Genomic DNA, 19748 nt, shown 5'->3' on the forward strand with positions numbered 1-19748 from the left:
TTTTTAAAAGATAACTTAAACATAAATATTAATTATGCAGGCTGGGTGAGGTAGTTCTCACCTGCAATTCTAGCACTTGGGAGGCAGAGATAGGAGAATCAACACTAGTTTGAGGCCAGTTCAGTCTACACAGTCAATTCCAAGCCAGCCACAGCTACAAAGCAAGATCCTGTCTCAAAAAATAAATGAATCCCACTTGCTATGCAAAGGGCTAAGTGCTTTACAGGCCAGGAGGACGGTGCTCACTGCCCTAGAGGCTCAACTGCCGGGTGCTCACATTCCGCTGCTGCCACTTCTAAGCTGTTTCGCTTACAGCAACTTTTTAAAAAATTCCTGTTTTAGTTCCATCACCAGTAAAATTTACCTACACTTTGCAGGTTTGGGAGAACTAAGATAATACATATTAACCATGCTTAAAATACATATAAGCATTTAATATAGCTGACGTACATAGTAAGAATTCAAAAGTATTAGCTATAATTATTACTACTGTTATTTAATCCTTAGAACACCAGATATTTTATTACCTCCACTTCAAAGGAGAATATAAACAAACAGGCGTGGTAGTTTAAATGAAAATGGCCCCATAGGTTCATAGAGAGTGGCACTGTTAGGTGGTCTGCTTTGCTAAAGGAAGTATGTTACTGGGGGTCAGCTTTAAGGTTTCAAATGCTCAAGCCCAGTGTTGCGCTCTTCCGGACACCTATGGATCCACATGTAGGACTCTCAGCTACCTCTCCAGCACCATGTCTGCCTGCATGCCACCATGCTTCCCGCCATGACGATAATGGACTAAACCTCTGAACCTGTAAGCCAGCCCTAATTAAAAGTTTTCCTTATTAAGAGTTACCCTGGCCATGGTGTCCCCTCACGGCAATAGAAACCCTAAGACAAGAGGTAACAAGCTTCCCCAGATCTTGCAGCTTAGTAAGAGGCAGAACTAGGATTTAGATCCAGATGTTTCCAAGCCCATTTTTCACATTAATCATTATTATCTAAGAGTACTCCAAATATATCATTCTGATACAAGGGTTACTTTCAACAAAAGGCCTTGAAAAACACATGCAAAAAGATAATTCTCACAGTTCCCATTCCTGAAAACAAGAATTTTTAAAAGTAAATTTTTTTTAAAGTCAAGCAAGAAAGATGCCTTTTCTCAGTACAGCAAAAGAAACATCTTTATTTATTTTTTTTTCTTTTTTAAAAAGATGTATTGAAGCCGGGCGGTGGTGGCGCACGCCTTTAATCCCAGCACTCTGGAGGCAGAGGCAGGCGGATCTCCGTGAGTTCGAGGCCAGCCTGGACTACCAAGTGAGTTCCAGGAAAAGGCGCAAAGCTACACAGAGAAACCCTGTCTCGAAAAACCAAAAAAGATGTATTGTTTTTACGTGCATGCCTGTATGAGTTTATATGCACTACAAGTGTGCAGGAAGCCAGAAGAGGACACTGGATTCTCTGGAGCTGAAGTTACATGTGGTTGTGAGCCACCATGTGGATGCTGGGAATTGAACCTGCATCTCCTAATAAGAGCAATAAACCCTTTTAACCACTAAGCCATTTCTCTAGCCCCAAAGAACATTCTTAACAGAAGCTATAGCCCAGAGAATCCAACAGAGAGAGCCTGTTCAAAAAAATAATTTTTTTCTTTGTAATCTTTGTGCATCATTTGTCTAGCTTTCCACAACTGCCTTTGTTCAACCTAAGATCCAAACAAAGCATATCTATGTTATTATTTCTTTGGGTCCCATGTTATGTAAAACTTCTGTGACCTTTGTATGCTTTTCTCCTAATAATCCATCTGAGATCAATTTGATTCTCAGGTCCAATCAGGACCCTGAAAGAGTACAGGTTAAGTTCCAACTCCTTTCGGTTTTCTATATTTCCACCTATTATTTTTTTTCCTTGTTCCATTTTGCTGTTTTCCATTTTTTACCCCTGTGGCTGAATAATTTCTCACCTACAACATTTATAAATTAAAGGTTTTGACTAAGTAGTAGGACAAAATCTGGGTTTGAAGTTGTTGTTTTATTTTTGTTTGTTTGTTTGTTTGTTTTTGGTTTTCCGAGACAGGATTTCTTGGTGTAGCTTTGGTGCCTGTCCTGGATCTCAATCTGTAGACTAGGCTGACCTTGAACTCACAGAGATCTGCCTGCCTCTGCCTCCCAAGTCCCGGGATTAAAGGAGTGTGCCACCACCACCCCCAGCTTACACTTTCTTTATTTTGTTGTGTGTGAACAGTCACCAAGGCACACTTTTTTTTAAAATTAAGAAATTTTCTACTCACCCTACATACCACCCACAGATCCCACCTCCTCCCTCCTCCCACACCCCCAGCCCTCCCTCCCAAGCCCCCCCCCCCCCCGCCCCATCCCCACATCCTCCAAATCAAGGTCTCCCATGGGGAGTCAGCAGAGCCCTGCACACCTAGCCAAGGTAGGTCCAAGCCCCTCCCTGCCGCACCAAGGCTGCTCAAGGTGGCACAGCACAGGCACCGGGCTTCCAAAAGCCTGCCCATGCACCAGGGATGAATCCCAACCCCCTTGCCCAGGTGTCCCCCAAACAGTTCGAGCTAAAGAGCTGTCTCCCATATCCAGAGGGCCTAGTCTAGTCCCATGGGGGCTCCACAGCAAGGCACACATTTGGAAGTCAGTCCTCTCCTGGCATGTAGGTCTCGGGAACTGAACTTGGGTCACCAGGTTTTGTGGAAAGTGTCTCATCTTGGGGTTCACCCACCCTCAAGATCACTTTTTTAAAGGTTAGGAATCAGACCTTAAAATACTAATTAGTTTGTTTTTATAAGATGTTTTAATATTATGTGTTATTTTATCAAAACTGCATTATTACCTTTAAAGCAACAGAGTGATGAGCTTTTAAAACTACTAAAAATCATTTCTTGGCCTCTCAGCTAAGACTAAGTGCAAACACTAGTACTAACAGATGTGTGTGAATAAACACAGGTTCGAATCCTGCAAGTTGGCGTGGTGGCAAGTGCCTTTAAGCCCAGCAGCACTTTGGAGGCAGAGGCAAGTACAGTTCTGTGAATTCAAGGCCAGCCTGCCCTACACAGTTGCAGGACAGCCAGGGGAATAGAGTGAGATGATATCTCAAAAACAAAATTGAAAAACAAAAACAAAAAAAAAAAAAAAAAAAAAAAAAAAATCCTACTTTTCACGATTTATCTTAATCATCAGAATACAATTTCAAGCCAGGAGGTGGTGGCACAAGCCTTTAAGCCTTTAATCCCAGCACTCATGGAGGCAGAGGCAGGCAGATCTCTACGAGTTCAAGGGCAGCCTGGTCTACAGAGTGAGTTCCAGGACAGCCAGGGCTACACAGAGAAACCCTGTCTCAAAAAACTGAAAAAACAAACAAACAAAAAAAAAAAAAAACCCCACAATTTCTTACAGTAAATATCCATACATAAAAATAGTATCAAAGCACTATTTACAATGATGCTAGAAAACTGATTAGCCTAACAAGAACTCCTTTAAATCACATAGTACAGTTCTAAAATGGAAACTCAGTCACTAGGATTGACCAATCAATTAACATTTCTTAAATGAAATGGTGGCCATAACACGTGGCCGAGTGGGGAAAAAAAAAAAAACTGCCCTAGTATATAATGTTCCCATATGGAAGCTACGCACACCTGCCGACAGATCACAGACATACACACTGATGACTTAACAGTGAAGATGGAGGTTCCTGACTTTTGGTATTTATTACAGTATTTGAATTCTTTTAAATAGACATGCATTCTTTCTACTAAAAACAAAATCAGTACACTGGAGATTTCTCGGGGAAGGTAAAAGAAAATAAAGAAGGCATCGGCTTCCACATGGGAATTTCCTAAGTAGATTATTGCTAAGTTTTATTTCCTTTTGAAAAAAACAGAACTACTACTAAGGTTTAGGGTTCAGAGAATATGTTTTAGATAAAAAGATTGCTACACAGGTCAGCATTACTACCTGCCACTCTAGATAGATACCATAATACATCAAACTTTATCCAATCTAGAATTCCTTTTAAGATGTATTATTATTGGAAAAAATAAAGCTGAGTATACTACTACATGCCTGTATTCCCAGCACTTGGGGAGCTGAGGCAGGAGGATTCTTCCAAGTTGGAGGCCAGCATGAGCTACATAGTGAGTGACAACCCAAACTATACCCTATCTCAAAAGTAAAAGCCAAATAAAAAGATGTGCTATTATTTTCTGGACCAAAGAAGAAAATACTAATTAAAATTTTGCCAAGAATCCAGAAATTTCATCCAAATTACTACTGTATATCTATTATCCCTATGAATATATGAAATTTTAAATTTGACTCCTCTGAATTACATTTACTGACCATTATCTGATGTTTGTATTTCCCCTATGCTACCATCCTCTGATCATTAAAAGCTTTAGTAATGAAGCATTTTGGTCAGTTGGCTGGCTGGCTGGCTGGGTGATTGGTTAGCTTTGGGATGGGATCTTGCTGCAGTATTCTAGGCTAGCCTCAAACCAGGGTTCCTCCTGCCTCCTCCACCTTTGGTGTGCTGACAACACCACACTGAGTGAGGTCCAGCATCTCTTAAACAAGTACTCCAAAATCCTCTCCAAGATCTGGAAGATAATGACTCCCATTTAGCAGGTGATAATGCTGATGCCCTCTTGAACTTTCCACATAAAAGTTTTAATTATGTAGGCGTTACACTGCTTCTTCATAAGATCCTTAAAATAGTTTAGAGGCTGAGATACCAAGGAATTGTAATTGTATGACACTAAGGACACATGTAAATTTGTGATTTGGAAATGGCTACATGGTGACAAAGACCTAGCCAACAGCCATTATAAAACAGCATTGGCAAAAACACCTCCCACTTCACCAATTTCAGAGTTGGGAGGGAGGGAGGGAGGGAGGGAGGGAGGGAGGGGAGGGGAGGGGAGGGGAGGGGAGGGGGGAGAGAGGAGAGAGACAGAGACAGAGAGACACCACAACTGGTAAGACAGAGCATTAAGTTTGTCTCCCTTAAAAAGGTACTACAGCTGAGTCAGTAATTAAAAATTACTTTCCTCTGGGGCAGACAAAAATCAACCCGGGAGAGATTAGCCCTTCTCCTACCATTTTACTGTAACACTGCAGGACGAAAAGACCTGAGCCAGCTTGTGGTGAGAAAGCACTGTAAAGTGTTAGCCCTAGTGAACAGAATGGAGAAAAGAAACTGATAGTATTAGGTAATCCCTAAAATTCCTTACTGTAACAAATTCTTATAATCCACTGCCCTAGATATAATGATTAAACCAACAATGCTATCTTTCTGCTTCATGTAACAAATAAAAGTTACATTAGTGTATCTAAGGGCTAAAAGTGTAGTTCTGGGCACTGCATGCTTAGTACCTGAAAGGCCCTAGCTCCAATTCCTGGAGCAAAAAAAAACAAACAAACAAACAAACAAACAACAGGGGGAAAGTGCCAGGCTTCTTACTTTCTACCTTAAAATAATTTAATCACTCATTAGAATCTGGTTCCAGAGAGCTCTAAAACACCCAAGCCGAAATAAGCACCAATAAATACCATGACTCTAAAAAGTCATCTACACAATAACCAAAAGCATGCAAACTCCTAATTTGAAGTTTTAAGGTATTTTTAGTTGGTTTTGTCATGTCTTGTTTAATACAGAGCTTGGGATTGAACCGACAGCCTTGCAAAAGCTAAACACATGTTCTCTCTGCCCAACATAAAGACTGCATGAGATAACTAAGCAAATGTTAATAAAAAGTAAGAGTAAGCCGGGTGGTGGTGGCGCACGCCTTTAATCCCAGCACTCGGGAGGCAGAGCCAGGCGGATCTCTGTGAGTTCGAGGCCAGCCTGGACTACCAAGTGAGTTCCAGGAAAGGTGCAAAGCTACACAGAGAAACCCTGTCTCGAAAAATCAAAAAAAAAAAAAAAAAAAAAAAAAAAAAGTAAGAGTAAGTTAACAAGTAGTAAAAATTAATTTAAATGTGACTTCCTTTGATAAAAGGTTTCAAGGATCAACCATGGACATTCAAACTTGTATTTTTATTTTTGTAACATATCAATATAGCATGGCTGTTTTACATAAACAAATAGAGGACCATGGGAAAGCATAACTTACCTGAGTTCTCTACTGATTTTATGTTCTAAATGAGGGAGGGTAAAAAGTAAACTCTCCTGCACTATTGTTCTAACAGTTATTACACTTCCTGGGTGGTGAGAAAATTTTTTTAAATCCTATTTTCTTTCTACAGTTCTACATTTCTAAGACTACATAATATTTTTATAACAAGCAGATTTTAATAATCTCAGCTGGAAATTAAAAGACCTAAAAAAGGAGAAAAGAAATTATAAAGATCTATAAAGAAAATCAAGTTGATTCCAGCTCCACAAAGGTAGCAATCTAAAGAGAAAGGTTAAACCCCACACAGGATAAATATGAATGAAATCGTAAAACAGTAAGATTAGAAAGAGAAAAGACGGGGGCTGGAGAGATGGCTCAGAGGTTAACAGCACTGCTTGTTCTTCCAAAGGTCCTGAGTTCAATTCCCAGCAACCACATGGTGGCTCACAACCACATGGTGGCTCACAACCATCTGTAATGAGATCTGGTGCCCTCTTCTGGCCTGCAGGGATATGTGCAGACAGAACACTGTATACATAATCAATCAATCAATCAATCAATCAAGGAAGAAAGAAAGAAAGAAAGAAAGAAAGAAAGAAAGAAAGAAAGAAAGAAAGAAAGAAAGAAAGAAAGAAAGAAAGAAAAACAGACAGACAATCTCTTCACTAATCCTAATACTGGTCCTGTTAATTTGGCTGCTTCTGGTTCTGGGGGTTGAACGGCAAAGGTTTCATCCTACCACCCAAACAAGGAGTAAGACCCCACCTGTCCAGAGCATAAGGACAATTAAAATGTCTACCGATTCTCAGGTTACATCACTGTCCCACTTACTTCACAGACTGCTGACTCTGAATGACCTGAACATGCTAAAAGCAACACTGAGAGCTATAAAGTGGAAAACTGAGACTACAAAGAGTTTCAAGATATATACTTAACAAGACAAACGTAAACTACCTTCTAGAATTCAAGAAATGTAAATGCTTTTAGATTTTAAGGATCTTCCTTGCATTTACAACTGCATCACAAATAATAAAATATTTTAATAAAGAAGACAGAAAGTGAAAACAACCAAACAATACTGAAAAGAAATGAAGACACTAAAAAAAAAAAAAAAGAAAACACATTGTATGTTTATGGATTAGACAGAATTGTTAAAATGTTAATATTGCCCACAGCAATCTATACATTCAATGTAAATTCTAACAAAACCTCAAGTTTTTTCAGAAATAAAAAAGGCCATCCTAAAATATAAAATTTCAAATAACTCTAAATAGCCAAAATCTTTAAAAAGAAGAACAAACTTCAAGAATTCATAATTCTTTATTTCAAAATTTACTACAAAACTATAGTAATCAAAATAGTGTAGCAGGGCATAAAAATAGACACTGATCAATGGCGTGTGTGGTCATGATCTTCAACAAGGATGTCAACAGGACAGACAACTGTTTCTATAAATCATGCTAGGAAAATTAGTATTCATGTGCAAAAGAATTAAGTTGGTACCTTATCTAGTATCACATACAAAAAGTAATTCAAAACATAAAAAATCTAAATATAAGGCCTAAAACTATAAAACTATGAGAATACATTAAGGAGCCAGAGCTAGCTCGGCATATAAAGACACCTGCGCCCAAGACTACCTGGGTTTGATCCCTGGACCTACCTAGGAGAAAGAGACTCCATTCCTACAAGCAGTCCTGAGCCCACATGTGTGCCACAGCATGCACGTCCACACATGCACATGCATACAAAAGAAATAAAATATAATTGTTCTTAAGAATACATGAGGCAAAATGCTTAACATCCCCCTTTTTTTTTTTTTCTCCAGGTTTCAGGTACTAAGCATGCAGTGTACAGAACTACACTTTTAGTCCTTAGATACACTAATGTAACTTTTATTTGTTACATGAAGCAGAAAGATGGCTCAGGCTTATCAGCTAGCTCTTACATTTAAATTAACCCATTTCTATTAATCTATGCATCACCACATGGCTCGTGGCTTACCAATTCTGACATCTTGTTCCTTTGGGTAACTGGATCGAATCTGCCCGACTCCGCCCTCCTTCTCCCTCTAGTTCCCTCCATATGGCTTTCCCGCCCAGCCTTATTCTGCCTGGTTATAGGCCAAATCAGCTTTATTTATCAACCAATGAGAGCAACACACATTCACAGCGTACAGAAAGACCATCCCACAGCATTAAGTTATAAGAGCTAGTGGAACAAGCCTAAGCTAAGGCTGAACTTTCATAATTAATAAGTCTCCATGTCATTATTTGCAGGCTAGTGACGATAAAGCACATTACAAAGACTTGTGACCCAATACAAGGATAAACTAGCAAAGCTGACTATCTTATAGAGTAAAAGAAAAAAGGCCAATATGTTTTACGCCCTGTATGTGCATTGAGTAATTAATTATATCCATACAGAAAAGCAGAAAGCTAACAAGAAAATGGAGGGGTAGAAAGCAAGTTGTCCTGCTTCTGACATTTTTCTTTTCATAATCTTGAGATGAATTATTCGCCGGGCGGTGGTGGCGCACGCCTTTAATCCCAGCACTCGGGAGGCAGAGGCAGGCGGATCTCTGTGAGTTCGAGGCCAGCCTGGTCTCCAAAGCGAGTTCCAGGAAAGGCGCAAAGCTACACAGAGAAACCCTGTCTCAAAAAAAAAAAAAAAAAAAAAAAAAGATGAATTATTCACTTAAAATCTTCTAAAATAGAGTTTTAGGAAAGAAAATAAATTCAGCAGAGTTCAGATTAGTATCAATCATTAAAAATCTGTTTTGAAGCTAGTGGGTGGTAGCCCACACCTTTAATCCCAGCACTCAGGAGCACAGGCGGATCTGAGTTCAAGGCCAGCCTGGTACAGAGTGAGTTCCAAGACAGCCACAGCTACACAGAAAAACCTGGGGGGTGGGGGTAGGGGCGGTTCTGAAATTTAAAAACCAAAAAACCTTTCCACTCCCACTCTCATTTTAGAACATAACAGCACCAATTCTTATAATGAAGATGCAACATTATATAGTAACAGCAGCATCTTACATCTTACATCCGTGAACCTTGGCAAAAAAAAAAAAAAATTGTTTCTCTTACTGACTTGTGAAAAGAGCTGGGGGGGGGGGGTTGGGGGAATGTGTGTGTGAGACACACACATTTAAGTATGTTCAGGTACACGAATACATGTGTCTGTGGGTGGAGACACACAATCTCACTGCTGTCCCTCAGGCACTGGTGACTTTGTTTTTTGAGACAGGGTCTCTCACTGGCCTGAATTCACCAATTAGCTAGGACAGCTGGCCAAGGATCTGTCCATCTGCTCCTTTCCAGCACTGGGATCACAAGCGTGCCCAGCTGTTTGACACAGGTTCTCAGAGACTGTCCTCCGGCCCTCACCAGCACTTTACTGTGTGAATTATCACCCCAGCCTAAGGACACAGGACAGCCTGGGAAAATCTGAACATAGCCTCCAAACTTCATATGCTGGAAACTTCATCCTCAAATTTATACATTTATGGTAACTGGAGGTGGGACTTTGGGGAGACAACAGGATCATGAAAGCTCTGCCACAGCTGAGCTTCAGATCATTTTGTCAAGTCCAAGAAGTTCCCTTGCACACACTTTACAGTCAGTACCTGCTTCCATAACCAGAGTACACTGATGGGTTAATGAATTACTGGAGAAATAGTCAGGCTATCAGGCAAATCTTGACACATTTACTGTCTCCATGTGATGGTTCTCGCCATAAAAGAAGGCTTTCACCAGATGTTGAGCAGATGTGCCAAGCTCTTGGATGATCCTAACTCCAAGATCACAAGCCAAATAGGCTTCCACTCTTTATACTCCTCAGTCCATGATGTTCAGTTATATAATCAAAAAATTTACTGAAATACTTCAGTGTCCTCCTGGTGAGCATAACTACTTAAAAGCCAGAAAATCCATACCCAGGTACACATCCAACACAAATGAAGGTATGCACCAAAAAAAAAAAAAAAAAACAACTATACAAGAATACTGACGATGCCAGGCTAGACAGCATAAGCCTGCACTCTCAACACTTGAGAATCAAAGGCAGGAAGACCACAAAATCAAGGGCAACCTGGCTTAAAAGTTCTATACTAGTCTGGACTATATAGAGAGACCTTCTATCTGGGGAGATAGTTCAGTGGTTAAAGAGCTTACCAGGAGCATAGAGATCTGAGTTCAAATCCCCAAAACACCATGTGAATTCCATGCGGGCATGTGACCTGCCTGTAATTCCAGCTCTAGGAAAGGGTGGACAGGACCCCTGGAGCAAGCTGGCTAGCCAGACTAACTCAACCAGCAAGCTCTGAGTTCAACTGAGAAATCTGACTTTGCCTCAATGAATAAAATAGAGTGCAATCGAACCTTGAGTTTTTGCACACTTGTACACTCACACCCCAACACAGAAGTGCCCACACACAGGCATAATTGCATACATACACACAAACACATATACATAAGAAAAAACATATATACATGGATTAATCTTACTATTAATACACAAAAAGTAAAGGCAACCCAAATGACTACCAACAAAAGAATAAACTGTAAACTGTAGCATTTCAAAAATTTTAATACTATAGAAAAAAATCAAATGACTACATGAGACATAAATGAGTCTCACTCATTATATCAAAAATATAAACGTACACAAAAGAATACATTTATATCAAGCCCAAAACATAGCAACAAGAATTGTAAGAGTACATATAAGGTAGAGCAGTTTTCTCTAAAAAAATCAGAGGGAAAGAAAGAGCGTGTGTGTGCCAGGGCTTGTTTACTAAGTGTAACTTACAGGTTTCTAACCAGTCAGATGTCTCAGCAGGTAGAGAGGCACGGGAGAGCAGGCCTGACAACTAGAGTTTGATCCCAGGGAGGATCAATGCCTGAGAGTTGTCATCTGACCTCCACACCGGTCCTGTGGCATGAGGACCTACACACACACACACACACACACACACACACACACACACACAGACAAATTAATCAGAAAATTGATTAAAACAAAATGTACACAAGTTTTGGTGATGGTAAACAACCAGCTGCTAAAGTGGAAGGGGAAAAGGAAGATGGGGGACAAGAACATGCAAAAGAGGAAGGTTAGCAGAAAGGGTCGCCAAATCTAAGCATGTATGAAAGCCATAGGGAAACCTGCTACTTTGTAAGCTAACTGAAAAACAAAATTAAAAATAATAATAATAACCTCTAGAAAGCCTATGACAGTAATCCCAGAACTTGGAAGAGAGGTGGGAAGATGTACTTCCCATACTGTGCTATGGCCCCCATCTTAAACAACAACCCAAGACCTGTAGGTCTACACAAATGGCAGCCCCAGATAGTAAATACTAAACAGACCACAGGAATAAACTAGGGGCCAACAATTAGAACTCATGTTCTAGACTTTGTTCTAGGTATCTGTTAGACATCAACTCAACTATAAATTACTGCCAGCCATATAAATTAAAGCCTATAATCCCAGCACTCAGGAGGCTAAGGAGGCTAGACTACATCACCAGTTCAAGACCAATCATGACTATACAGCAAGACCTGTTTAAAAAAAAAAAAAAAAAAAAGGTCGAGACATAGCTAATGGACAGCTTGATATGTGGATCTAAATTTCAAGAACAATCTTTGAGCACAGACTTAAATTGCCTTAAGTGGAAATTAAAACATGGGAGAAAATAGGCTCTCCTAAGCAAAGGAGATAAGGGAACTAGGAGTGGCAGCACATCTCAGGAGGCAGAAGCAGAAGGGTTCCTGTAAATTCAAAGCCACCCTCATCAACATAGGGAGTTCCAGGCTACCCAGAGCTACAGAGAGAAAGGAGGTGAGAGGAGGTAGGAGGAAAGAAAAAGAAAATGATATACCCAAATTTTCAGGAACTCAACACTTAAATATCCTTTAGCAAAAGAGCTAGCAAAGGAGCCTGGAAAGTAGACACAGAAGAAGCAGGAAAATAAAAGCCAATAGAAGACTTTAGAAAGGAAAGAATGGTCAAGTGTACCAAGAGCTCCTGAGAAGTCAAGTAGGATATTAAGTATCCACTAAATTTGGAGACAAAGAATCTCAAAATCATGACAAGAGCTACTGGGGGCAGGGGCAGAAATTGTCTAATAAATAATATAAGAAAATGCCATAGAAGTGAAGGACATGAGCCTCTGCACTAAGAGGACTAAGGCCAGCAGAACAGGGTGGGAAATGGAGGGTGTACACCTGCGTCACATTATCATAAAATGGTGTAAAAAGAAAGGCAATCCTAAAGGCTACGAAAACAAAAGGATCACAGTCAGGAAACAAACTGGCATCAGATTTTCAACATCAGCACCTGAAGCCAAAGGACAATGGAACAAAGTCAGAAAAATTCTCATTCTTAAAAATTCTAGGAAACCCTGTTTTGAAGTAGAATTCTACACACCATTTTCAGCATTATAAACAGAAGATACTCCAACAAGCAAAGTCTAAAAACATACTTTCCATGGATCCTTTCTCAAAAGGCCACTAAAGGTTTCACACAAAATCAAGGAGGAAATCCTAAGAGCAAGGATGCTTTTGAAGTAGTTAGCGCTCCCAAGACTTTCAGGAAAAAAAACAAGAACCCATTACTGAGGAAAGGCATAAACAGAGAGAAAATACAGACATAGGAAAATAGGTCAACTTTCTCAACATTGACTCATAAATTCAATAAAATCTCTCAAAAATAATACAATGGTTTGTGGTTGTTTTTCTGAATTTCAATCAAGGTATTTCTAAAATATACATGGAAGTGTTAAGGGCCAGGAATATCCTAGACTGTTGAAAAAGCAGGTAGTCTTACTGTAGGATGACTTACTTTAATGCTTTTCTAACTAAGACAGTGGAATAGTGAGCTAGGACTAGACCGAGTAAGTAAAAACTGCCGAAAAGCACAAGTTATATAGCAGATAAAACAGTTCAGGGCAGTAAGACTGCCCTCTTTAAGGGAAAGAACCTGAATGGTTCTGGAACTTTAAATATTCGTGGTGGGAGGAAGGGAACACAACACACAGACTGGATCCCGACCTCACATCACACACAAAAATTTAGTCTATGCAAACTGTGGACTTGCTAAAGGAAAAATTCTAAAGCTTTTGGAAGATAAAGTAGAATCTTCATGATACTGGTTTAGGAAAGAATGCCTTAAAATAAACAACATTAAAAGAAAAGACAAAACTGGAAAATTGTACTATACTGACATGAAGTCTCTCAGTCAAGACATTCTAATGAAAATAAAAAGATAAGTCATAAAATGAGAAAATATTTATGATACCATAACCAGGAAATGGCTAAAATTAAAAAAATAAAGTTATGTACACACGTTTATAATATACATAAATATACTACAAATACATATACTACATATAGACAGAAAATGACATTAATAAGAAAATGAACAAGAGAATGGAACACAAATAAACTACAATAAACATATAAAAAAGCATTTATTATTAATCAGATAGTCAAAACTTCTAACAATACTAAATGGGGACAAGAATGAAGAGCAAAGACATCTTTATACACTCCAGTAGGAATATAAAATAGCTTAATTAGTTTGCCATCATCCAGTAAAATTAAAGTCATAATGCTCTAGAAACACAGCCATGCTACTCCTGAGTTAAGTCTTGGTGAACTATCCCAGCATTTTATGTCAGAGTCGAAAACTAGGAACAACCCATATGCTCACTAACAGTAAAATGGCAAATGACTGAGATACAACCTGTTGTGGAATATTTGTACACTGTGTGAATATATGTTGCTGTGATTGGTGTAATAAAAAGCTGAATGACCAACAGCTAGGCAGGAGGGATAGGTGGGACTTCCTGGCAGAAAGAGGAAGAGGAAACACCATTGAGAGGCAAAATGTGGAGGACACACAGAATGGGAGAGAGGTAAAAGCCATGTGGTAGAATGTAGATTAATAAAAATATGGGTTAATTTAGGAGCTAGTGGAACAAGCCTAAGCTAATGGGCAAGTTTTCATAATTAATAATAAGTCTCCATGTCATTATTTGGGAGCTGGCTGGCGGGACAGAGAAAGACTCACTACAATTCTGTAATAGTATGCTATACAGCGATGAAAATCAACTAACGACAGCAATAGGTGATAACAAAGAGCACATAACTAACAATACTATTCTGAAAAGGAACTTGATAAGAGTACACTTGATAGGATTCTGTGCAGATGTGCACTGTGTGGAAGGACTGCAGCTATCTGATGCGAAGCCCGTTTCAATAAACGAAGTACATAACATGATTTCCTAGTTACAATGTCTTCACATCTTAATAGTCCTCAATTTCCATAAGCACATGGTAGCTGGAGTCAAGTTTTAAAATAGTTGTCTACTGCACACTACCACAAATATTAAGTAAGGTATGATGATAGCATTCACCCCACAAAAAGGACATTAGTTTCCCTCACATAAATTTACAACTTCCAAAGAATCCTGAAAAATAAACAACTTTTAGAAAATGAAAAATAAGACCAGAAAGTCATATAAGCTTAAATTTAAATTTTTGTTTAAAAAAACAAAAACAAGACTCATGCCCGATTCCTCAAAAGCAAATGCAAAGAACTTGTGTTCTTCAGTATTATTGTAAAACATAATCTTTAAGCCCACAGGAATTATCCTTAAGCAGTTTGTAATGTTGAGCTACATGAAGTCTCAAATTTTGCAGGAAATTTCAACTAACGTTGCAATATACATGACCCTCTGCAGAGAAAAACGGCACCATCTGCCTATGCCATAGAACTAGCTTGTTATTTCTGGGTCCCTTTTCCTCTCCCATACCACACTGCGCTTCTATGACCTCTACAGATAATGGCAGTAATTTCCATCATTTACTGAACCCCTTCTGGGTGCCTTATACTTTCTATATATTTATACTACAAGTACTGAGAAGCAGGCCTTCCAATGAGGGCAGTCAATCACTGAATACATAGGTAACTTGCCAAGGTCACAGACTGCTATGTGGGAGAGCGAGAAATATTCTGGTATAGGAGGAGCCCATGCTCTTAATCCTATGCTGTTTTCTCTTTGATGAAATGTCTTCACACATGAAAACTGCCCGTAATCACCTACCCACTTCTTACTACAAGCTTCAGATGTTTTGTGGGTTGATCTTTGCCTCTCCTCAGAAACTGCATACTCAGAGGACATTAGCAGGCGGTAAGAGCCAAGAAACATCCAAAGGAACCTACGGCTTTACAACTAAGGAAAAGAAGTCGGAGCCAGCTCTACACAAGTCTCCCAGAATGATTTTCCAACCACACGACTGCCTTCCTACCACACACCTTATAGAGTAAGCTTTCGCTGAAACCGTATTGTATGCCAACTCTCGATAACATTCATCGGAAGACAACACAGACTTCAACAAATACCTGAGGAAATGCAAGTGCTGAGGAACAGATTCAACTGTGAAACTCTGGACCTTGACCTCGTTATATATAAATGTCAATCGTAATATAGGACAAGTGATACAGTAGCCATGTGAACAGTGTTCTGAAAACACTCAGAGCAAAGAAAGTGTGTCTTTCAGACTGGATAAAAAATGAGGGCTGGATTTGGACAGAATGCATTCAAGGTACACATTACAAGATAAAGTGTACTGTGCTTAGAAAGTAGGGGAAACGCTTCTATGAAATAAAGTTCAAGTAAAAACACACTACTACATATGGGCACAGCAGACCTGAGTCCAAGGTTAAAGTGAATCATGTGGTCGTGAACTATTTCTGAGCTTCAGTGTATTCGTCCATGGAAATGTGGATGCTACTACTGACCCGACCACTTCCCAGAACTTTTACACGGACCAAATTACGTGAAACTGAAAAGTCTTGTATTTATGTTTTCACTTCTAGGCAACCCTGTGGATCCTTCCCCTAAACTGCGGCTCATAAGAACCTCACCCTTCAGGAAGTAAATACTCCAATGACATCATTCATATACTTCCTAGGACAGTGTAAACAGTTAACATTCACACCTTGGTGTTGAAACATCAAACCTCTATTGAAATAAATAAATACGCGTGTAGTTTTTTAATTCCTCAAGCACTGGTAGAGCCAATGCTTATTATATTTAGAAACTAGGATGAAATGCAGATTTTCTTCTGGAAGTTTTCTGTCAGAAATTCCATTCCATGAGGCCAAGCAACCAACTCGAGGACAGACTGCAAACTGGCAATCACTCTGTTCTTGTTTTATTTGAACTATAGATACAGCCAGCTGCATGCCCCTATCTCCCGAAAGTTACCTGTTTGGGTGCGAGCGTACACGCAAACGCCATTGGTAAACAAACATCGGCACACTGAAAAGCCTACAGAGTTTCCCACTTTAAAATACTCTTGGGCCACAACCGCCCGCCCCTCCCATTAAATTACACTCATTTCTTCCCAAGTTTGACAAGGTGGACTGCACACCATCACTCTCGAAACTGCATCCGGCCGCAGTGTCTTCAGCAGACCCTACCGTCGGAGCCACTGACTGCTCCGACGCTGAGCTGAAGTTTCAATGCATAAAGCCCAAGGAGGGGGCGAGCCACGGGAAGGGGTGTGGGGGGAGGTCCTCGCGCCACCCTGGCCAGGCGACCGTTTCACCTCCTAAGCCAACTTCCCGTTTTCTCCCTCTTACCTTATACACTTTCCCAAAGGCTCCGTCGCCCAGTTCTCCTATAATCTCCCAAAACTCTTCGGGGTTCAGGTCTCTCTTCACGTGCTCGTACTGCTTCTTCTTCTTCTCGCTCCCCAACTTGAAGATCTTACGGAAATTGAAGAAGGACATTTTTCCTGCCCAGCGGAGTCCCTCGCACTTAAAGGGCTAGGAACAATAAAAGGCAAAGTTTGTGGCGCGTCGTCTCCCGCGCGAGCCCGGGGTCCGGGCCGCTCCCGCCTGGCGCTCCCCGGAGAAGGCGGGGCAGCGACCGAGCTCCGGCCGCGGAGGGGGGCGCGCGGCCGCTGCGAAGCCGGGACGGGCCGAGCGGCGCCGTGGACACCTCGCTCGCGGGCCCGGGGGGCTGCACCTGCCCCGGCGCTCGTCCCCGCCCCGCGGCACCGGGCCGCACCGGGCCGAACGGCGCGGACGCCCGCGGCCCGCGGCGCCTTAGGCCCGTGTCACCGCGCGTCTCCCGGGGCGGCGGCCACTCCGGGCCCGGGAAGCGACCGGCGCCCGCGAGGCGCCCAGCGGCGAGGCCGAGCTGTCCCGCCGGGGCCCCGCGTCCGCTCCGAAGCCGTCCGCTCCCGCTGCGCCAGGCCCGCGCGTCCCCTCGGCTCTGGGGCGCCGCCGCTTCGCTCGCTGCTCCAGCCCACACAAGCCTCGGCCCGCCGCGCGCGCGCGGACGCCGACGCCGACTCGCCGCGCGCCCGCGCGTCCCGGGCACGCGCCCCGCTCACCGCGCGCTCGCGAGGGCGTACCCTCTGGCCCCGCGCACGCGCGTTAGATCCGCTGGGCTCGCTGCCGGGCGGCTCGCTGGCGCCTGCGGCGGGAGGTGTGGTGGATGCTTGAGCGCTTCCATCCGCCCGGAGTGCTTCGAGTTGACCTCCCGGAGCCGGAACCCGGTGGCTCTCCAGCGAGGCTAGAGAGGTCTCCACCGGCACGACCCTGTCGATTGCGCTGGCGGATGTTGCCTCATTCTGCACAGGGGGAAGTGGGAAAGCGGGAAAGCTGGCTATGCTTACTGGTGCCTGGAAGTGGGCTGGTACCAGAACCGGTGCCCGAATACCGTGAGAGGGGAGATCCGGGAAACTGGGCTTTCAGCGGCAGTTCAGTGACTTTGAATAGAGCATCAGATTCCGGATTGCTTACTGTTACTAATCCCGATAGTCCTTACTGTTGGTTGCGGACGGTTGTGGATTAGATCAAAAGAGACAATAAATGGGAACCCTTTGCATGCACCAGCAAATGCTCGGTCTTGAACTCTTCTAAGTATGGAGGTAGTGCAGACATAGGTTGTAAAAACTTTAAAAGGTAAGTGTGGTGGAGCCCGGGGAGGCTGATCGCAAGTTCGAGACCAGGCTGGGCTACATAAGAAACTTCTGTCTCAAAAAGTAAAAAGGAAATGGTTTAAGCTCGCTTCTGGGGTGGTGACACTCCCATAATGGTAACCTCTGGGCCACCTCCACAGCCAGAAAACTAGTGCCGCCCTTGGTGACTCTTACCTGAGCTAGTAAGTCCCGAGATTCCAGATGGGCTGGGGCTTTGTGGGTGTTGCCTGAAGTTTGTCAAATGATTTACCTTCCCCTCCTCCACCTGACAAAAGCCCTTTCAGGGCAGAGGCGGGGTCACCCATCAAGGTGTCCAAGGGCAGGGCAACAACATTCCAGGGTAGGAATAGAAAACAGACCTGGTGAACAGAACAGGGAATGAGTGAGTGGACCTCAGGAAAACGTTTTAAAATTAAAGTAATAGGCATGGCCAAAAGATGAAGCCTGTGAGTGTGAAGTAACTTGGGGAGGGGATAATAAAAGGCCCTAAAATTTGGGGCTGGAGGGATGGCTTCGCAGTTAAACGCATTTATTCTTAAACACGTTTTGCGCCAACCCCAAAATGTAGCAAAATCTTTTTTCCAATAAAGGTTTTAAGATTGTTTTTTCAAGATCCTTCTAATTGTTTTAAGTTTTTTTATGTATAGTTGACTTACAATGAACTGCATACATTTAAAAGGTACACTTTCATGTATTTACAGATACTTACATCATGAAAATGACCTAGTCAATTTTAATTATTGTCATTTATGGAGAAATGAAGAAAGGTGTAAAGAATAAAATAAAAAGTACTATAATTCCACCAGCCAAATATAACCACTGATACGGTTTTCTCATATTTCCAAACAAAATGTTTTTTACATGTACTAACTTAATTTTTTGCATAAATTAGATTATACCTCATATAAAGATTTACATCTAGCACTTGTAAGGTTCTAGTATAATCTGTAATTGTTCTCTGCCATACTGAGATATTTGGATTAGTTACAGTTTTTTTTGTTTAAAATAAAACACTGATAAGTACCTTTATATTCGAATCCTTTCTCACATTCCTTCATATTTGATGAGTTCCTCTATGTAAACCACAGAATTAGATCTAGGTAAAAGGGTAGGTCTGTTTCTTTTTTGGTGGTGTCCATTCAAAATAGGAGCGGCTTTACTGCCTGCCCAAAAGATTATATTATATACATATATATATATATATAATTTAAATTATAAATAAAATTTAATATTAAGAAATAAGCCTGTAATCTCAGTACACCTGATCAGGGCTGAGGCAGGAGGCTTACAATGACTTCCGCGTTTAAAAAATATAAAATAAAATACATAAATTATAATCTAGGAAGCTATTTATAATTCTTATCTTTTGAATTCTCCTCATTCAAATTCATTCCTGTTAAAAGCCAGAGCTGGGCTAGGGAGATGGTCCAGTGAGTAACGTACTGGTGTACATGCTTGAGGACCTGAGTTCAATCCCAAGGACCCGTGTAAAAGCCAGGCAGAGCACATTTATAACCCCAGTGCTGGGGGTGGAGGCAGGCCGATTCCTGGGCTTTCCAACCAGCCAGCCTAAAGCTCAAACTCCAGGTTCAGTGAGATAGTCTATCCCAAAACAC

The 19748-nt window shown here is 41.5% G+C and overlaps 1 protein-coding gene across 2 annotated transcripts in view; it reads right to left on the minus strand.

Moving 5' to 3' along the window:
- Positions 1-17094, minus strand: part of Slk (STE20 like kinase) — a 54982-nt gene extending 37888 nt beyond the window's left edge. The window contains exon 1 of one of the 2 annotated variants that reach the window (XM_059256721.1): positions 16784-17094. In XM_059256721.1, the coding sequence (XP_059112704.1) occupies positions 16784-16933 (150 nt within the window). In that variant the 5' untranslated portion in view covers positions 16934-17094. The remainder of the gene's footprint in view (positions 1-16783) is intronic. The other variant, XM_059256726.1, reaches the window with a different exon arrangement.
- Between the last annotated feature and the right edge of the window lie 2654 nt (positions 17095-19748).

The sequence above is a fragment of the Peromyscus eremicus genome, chromosome 1 (assembly GCF_949786415.1).
Source record: "Peromyscus eremicus chromosome 1, PerEre_H2_v1, whole genome shotgun sequence".
NCBI classification, from domain to species: domain Eukaryota; kingdom Metazoa; phylum Chordata; class Mammalia; order Rodentia; family Cricetidae; genus Peromyscus; species Peromyscus eremicus.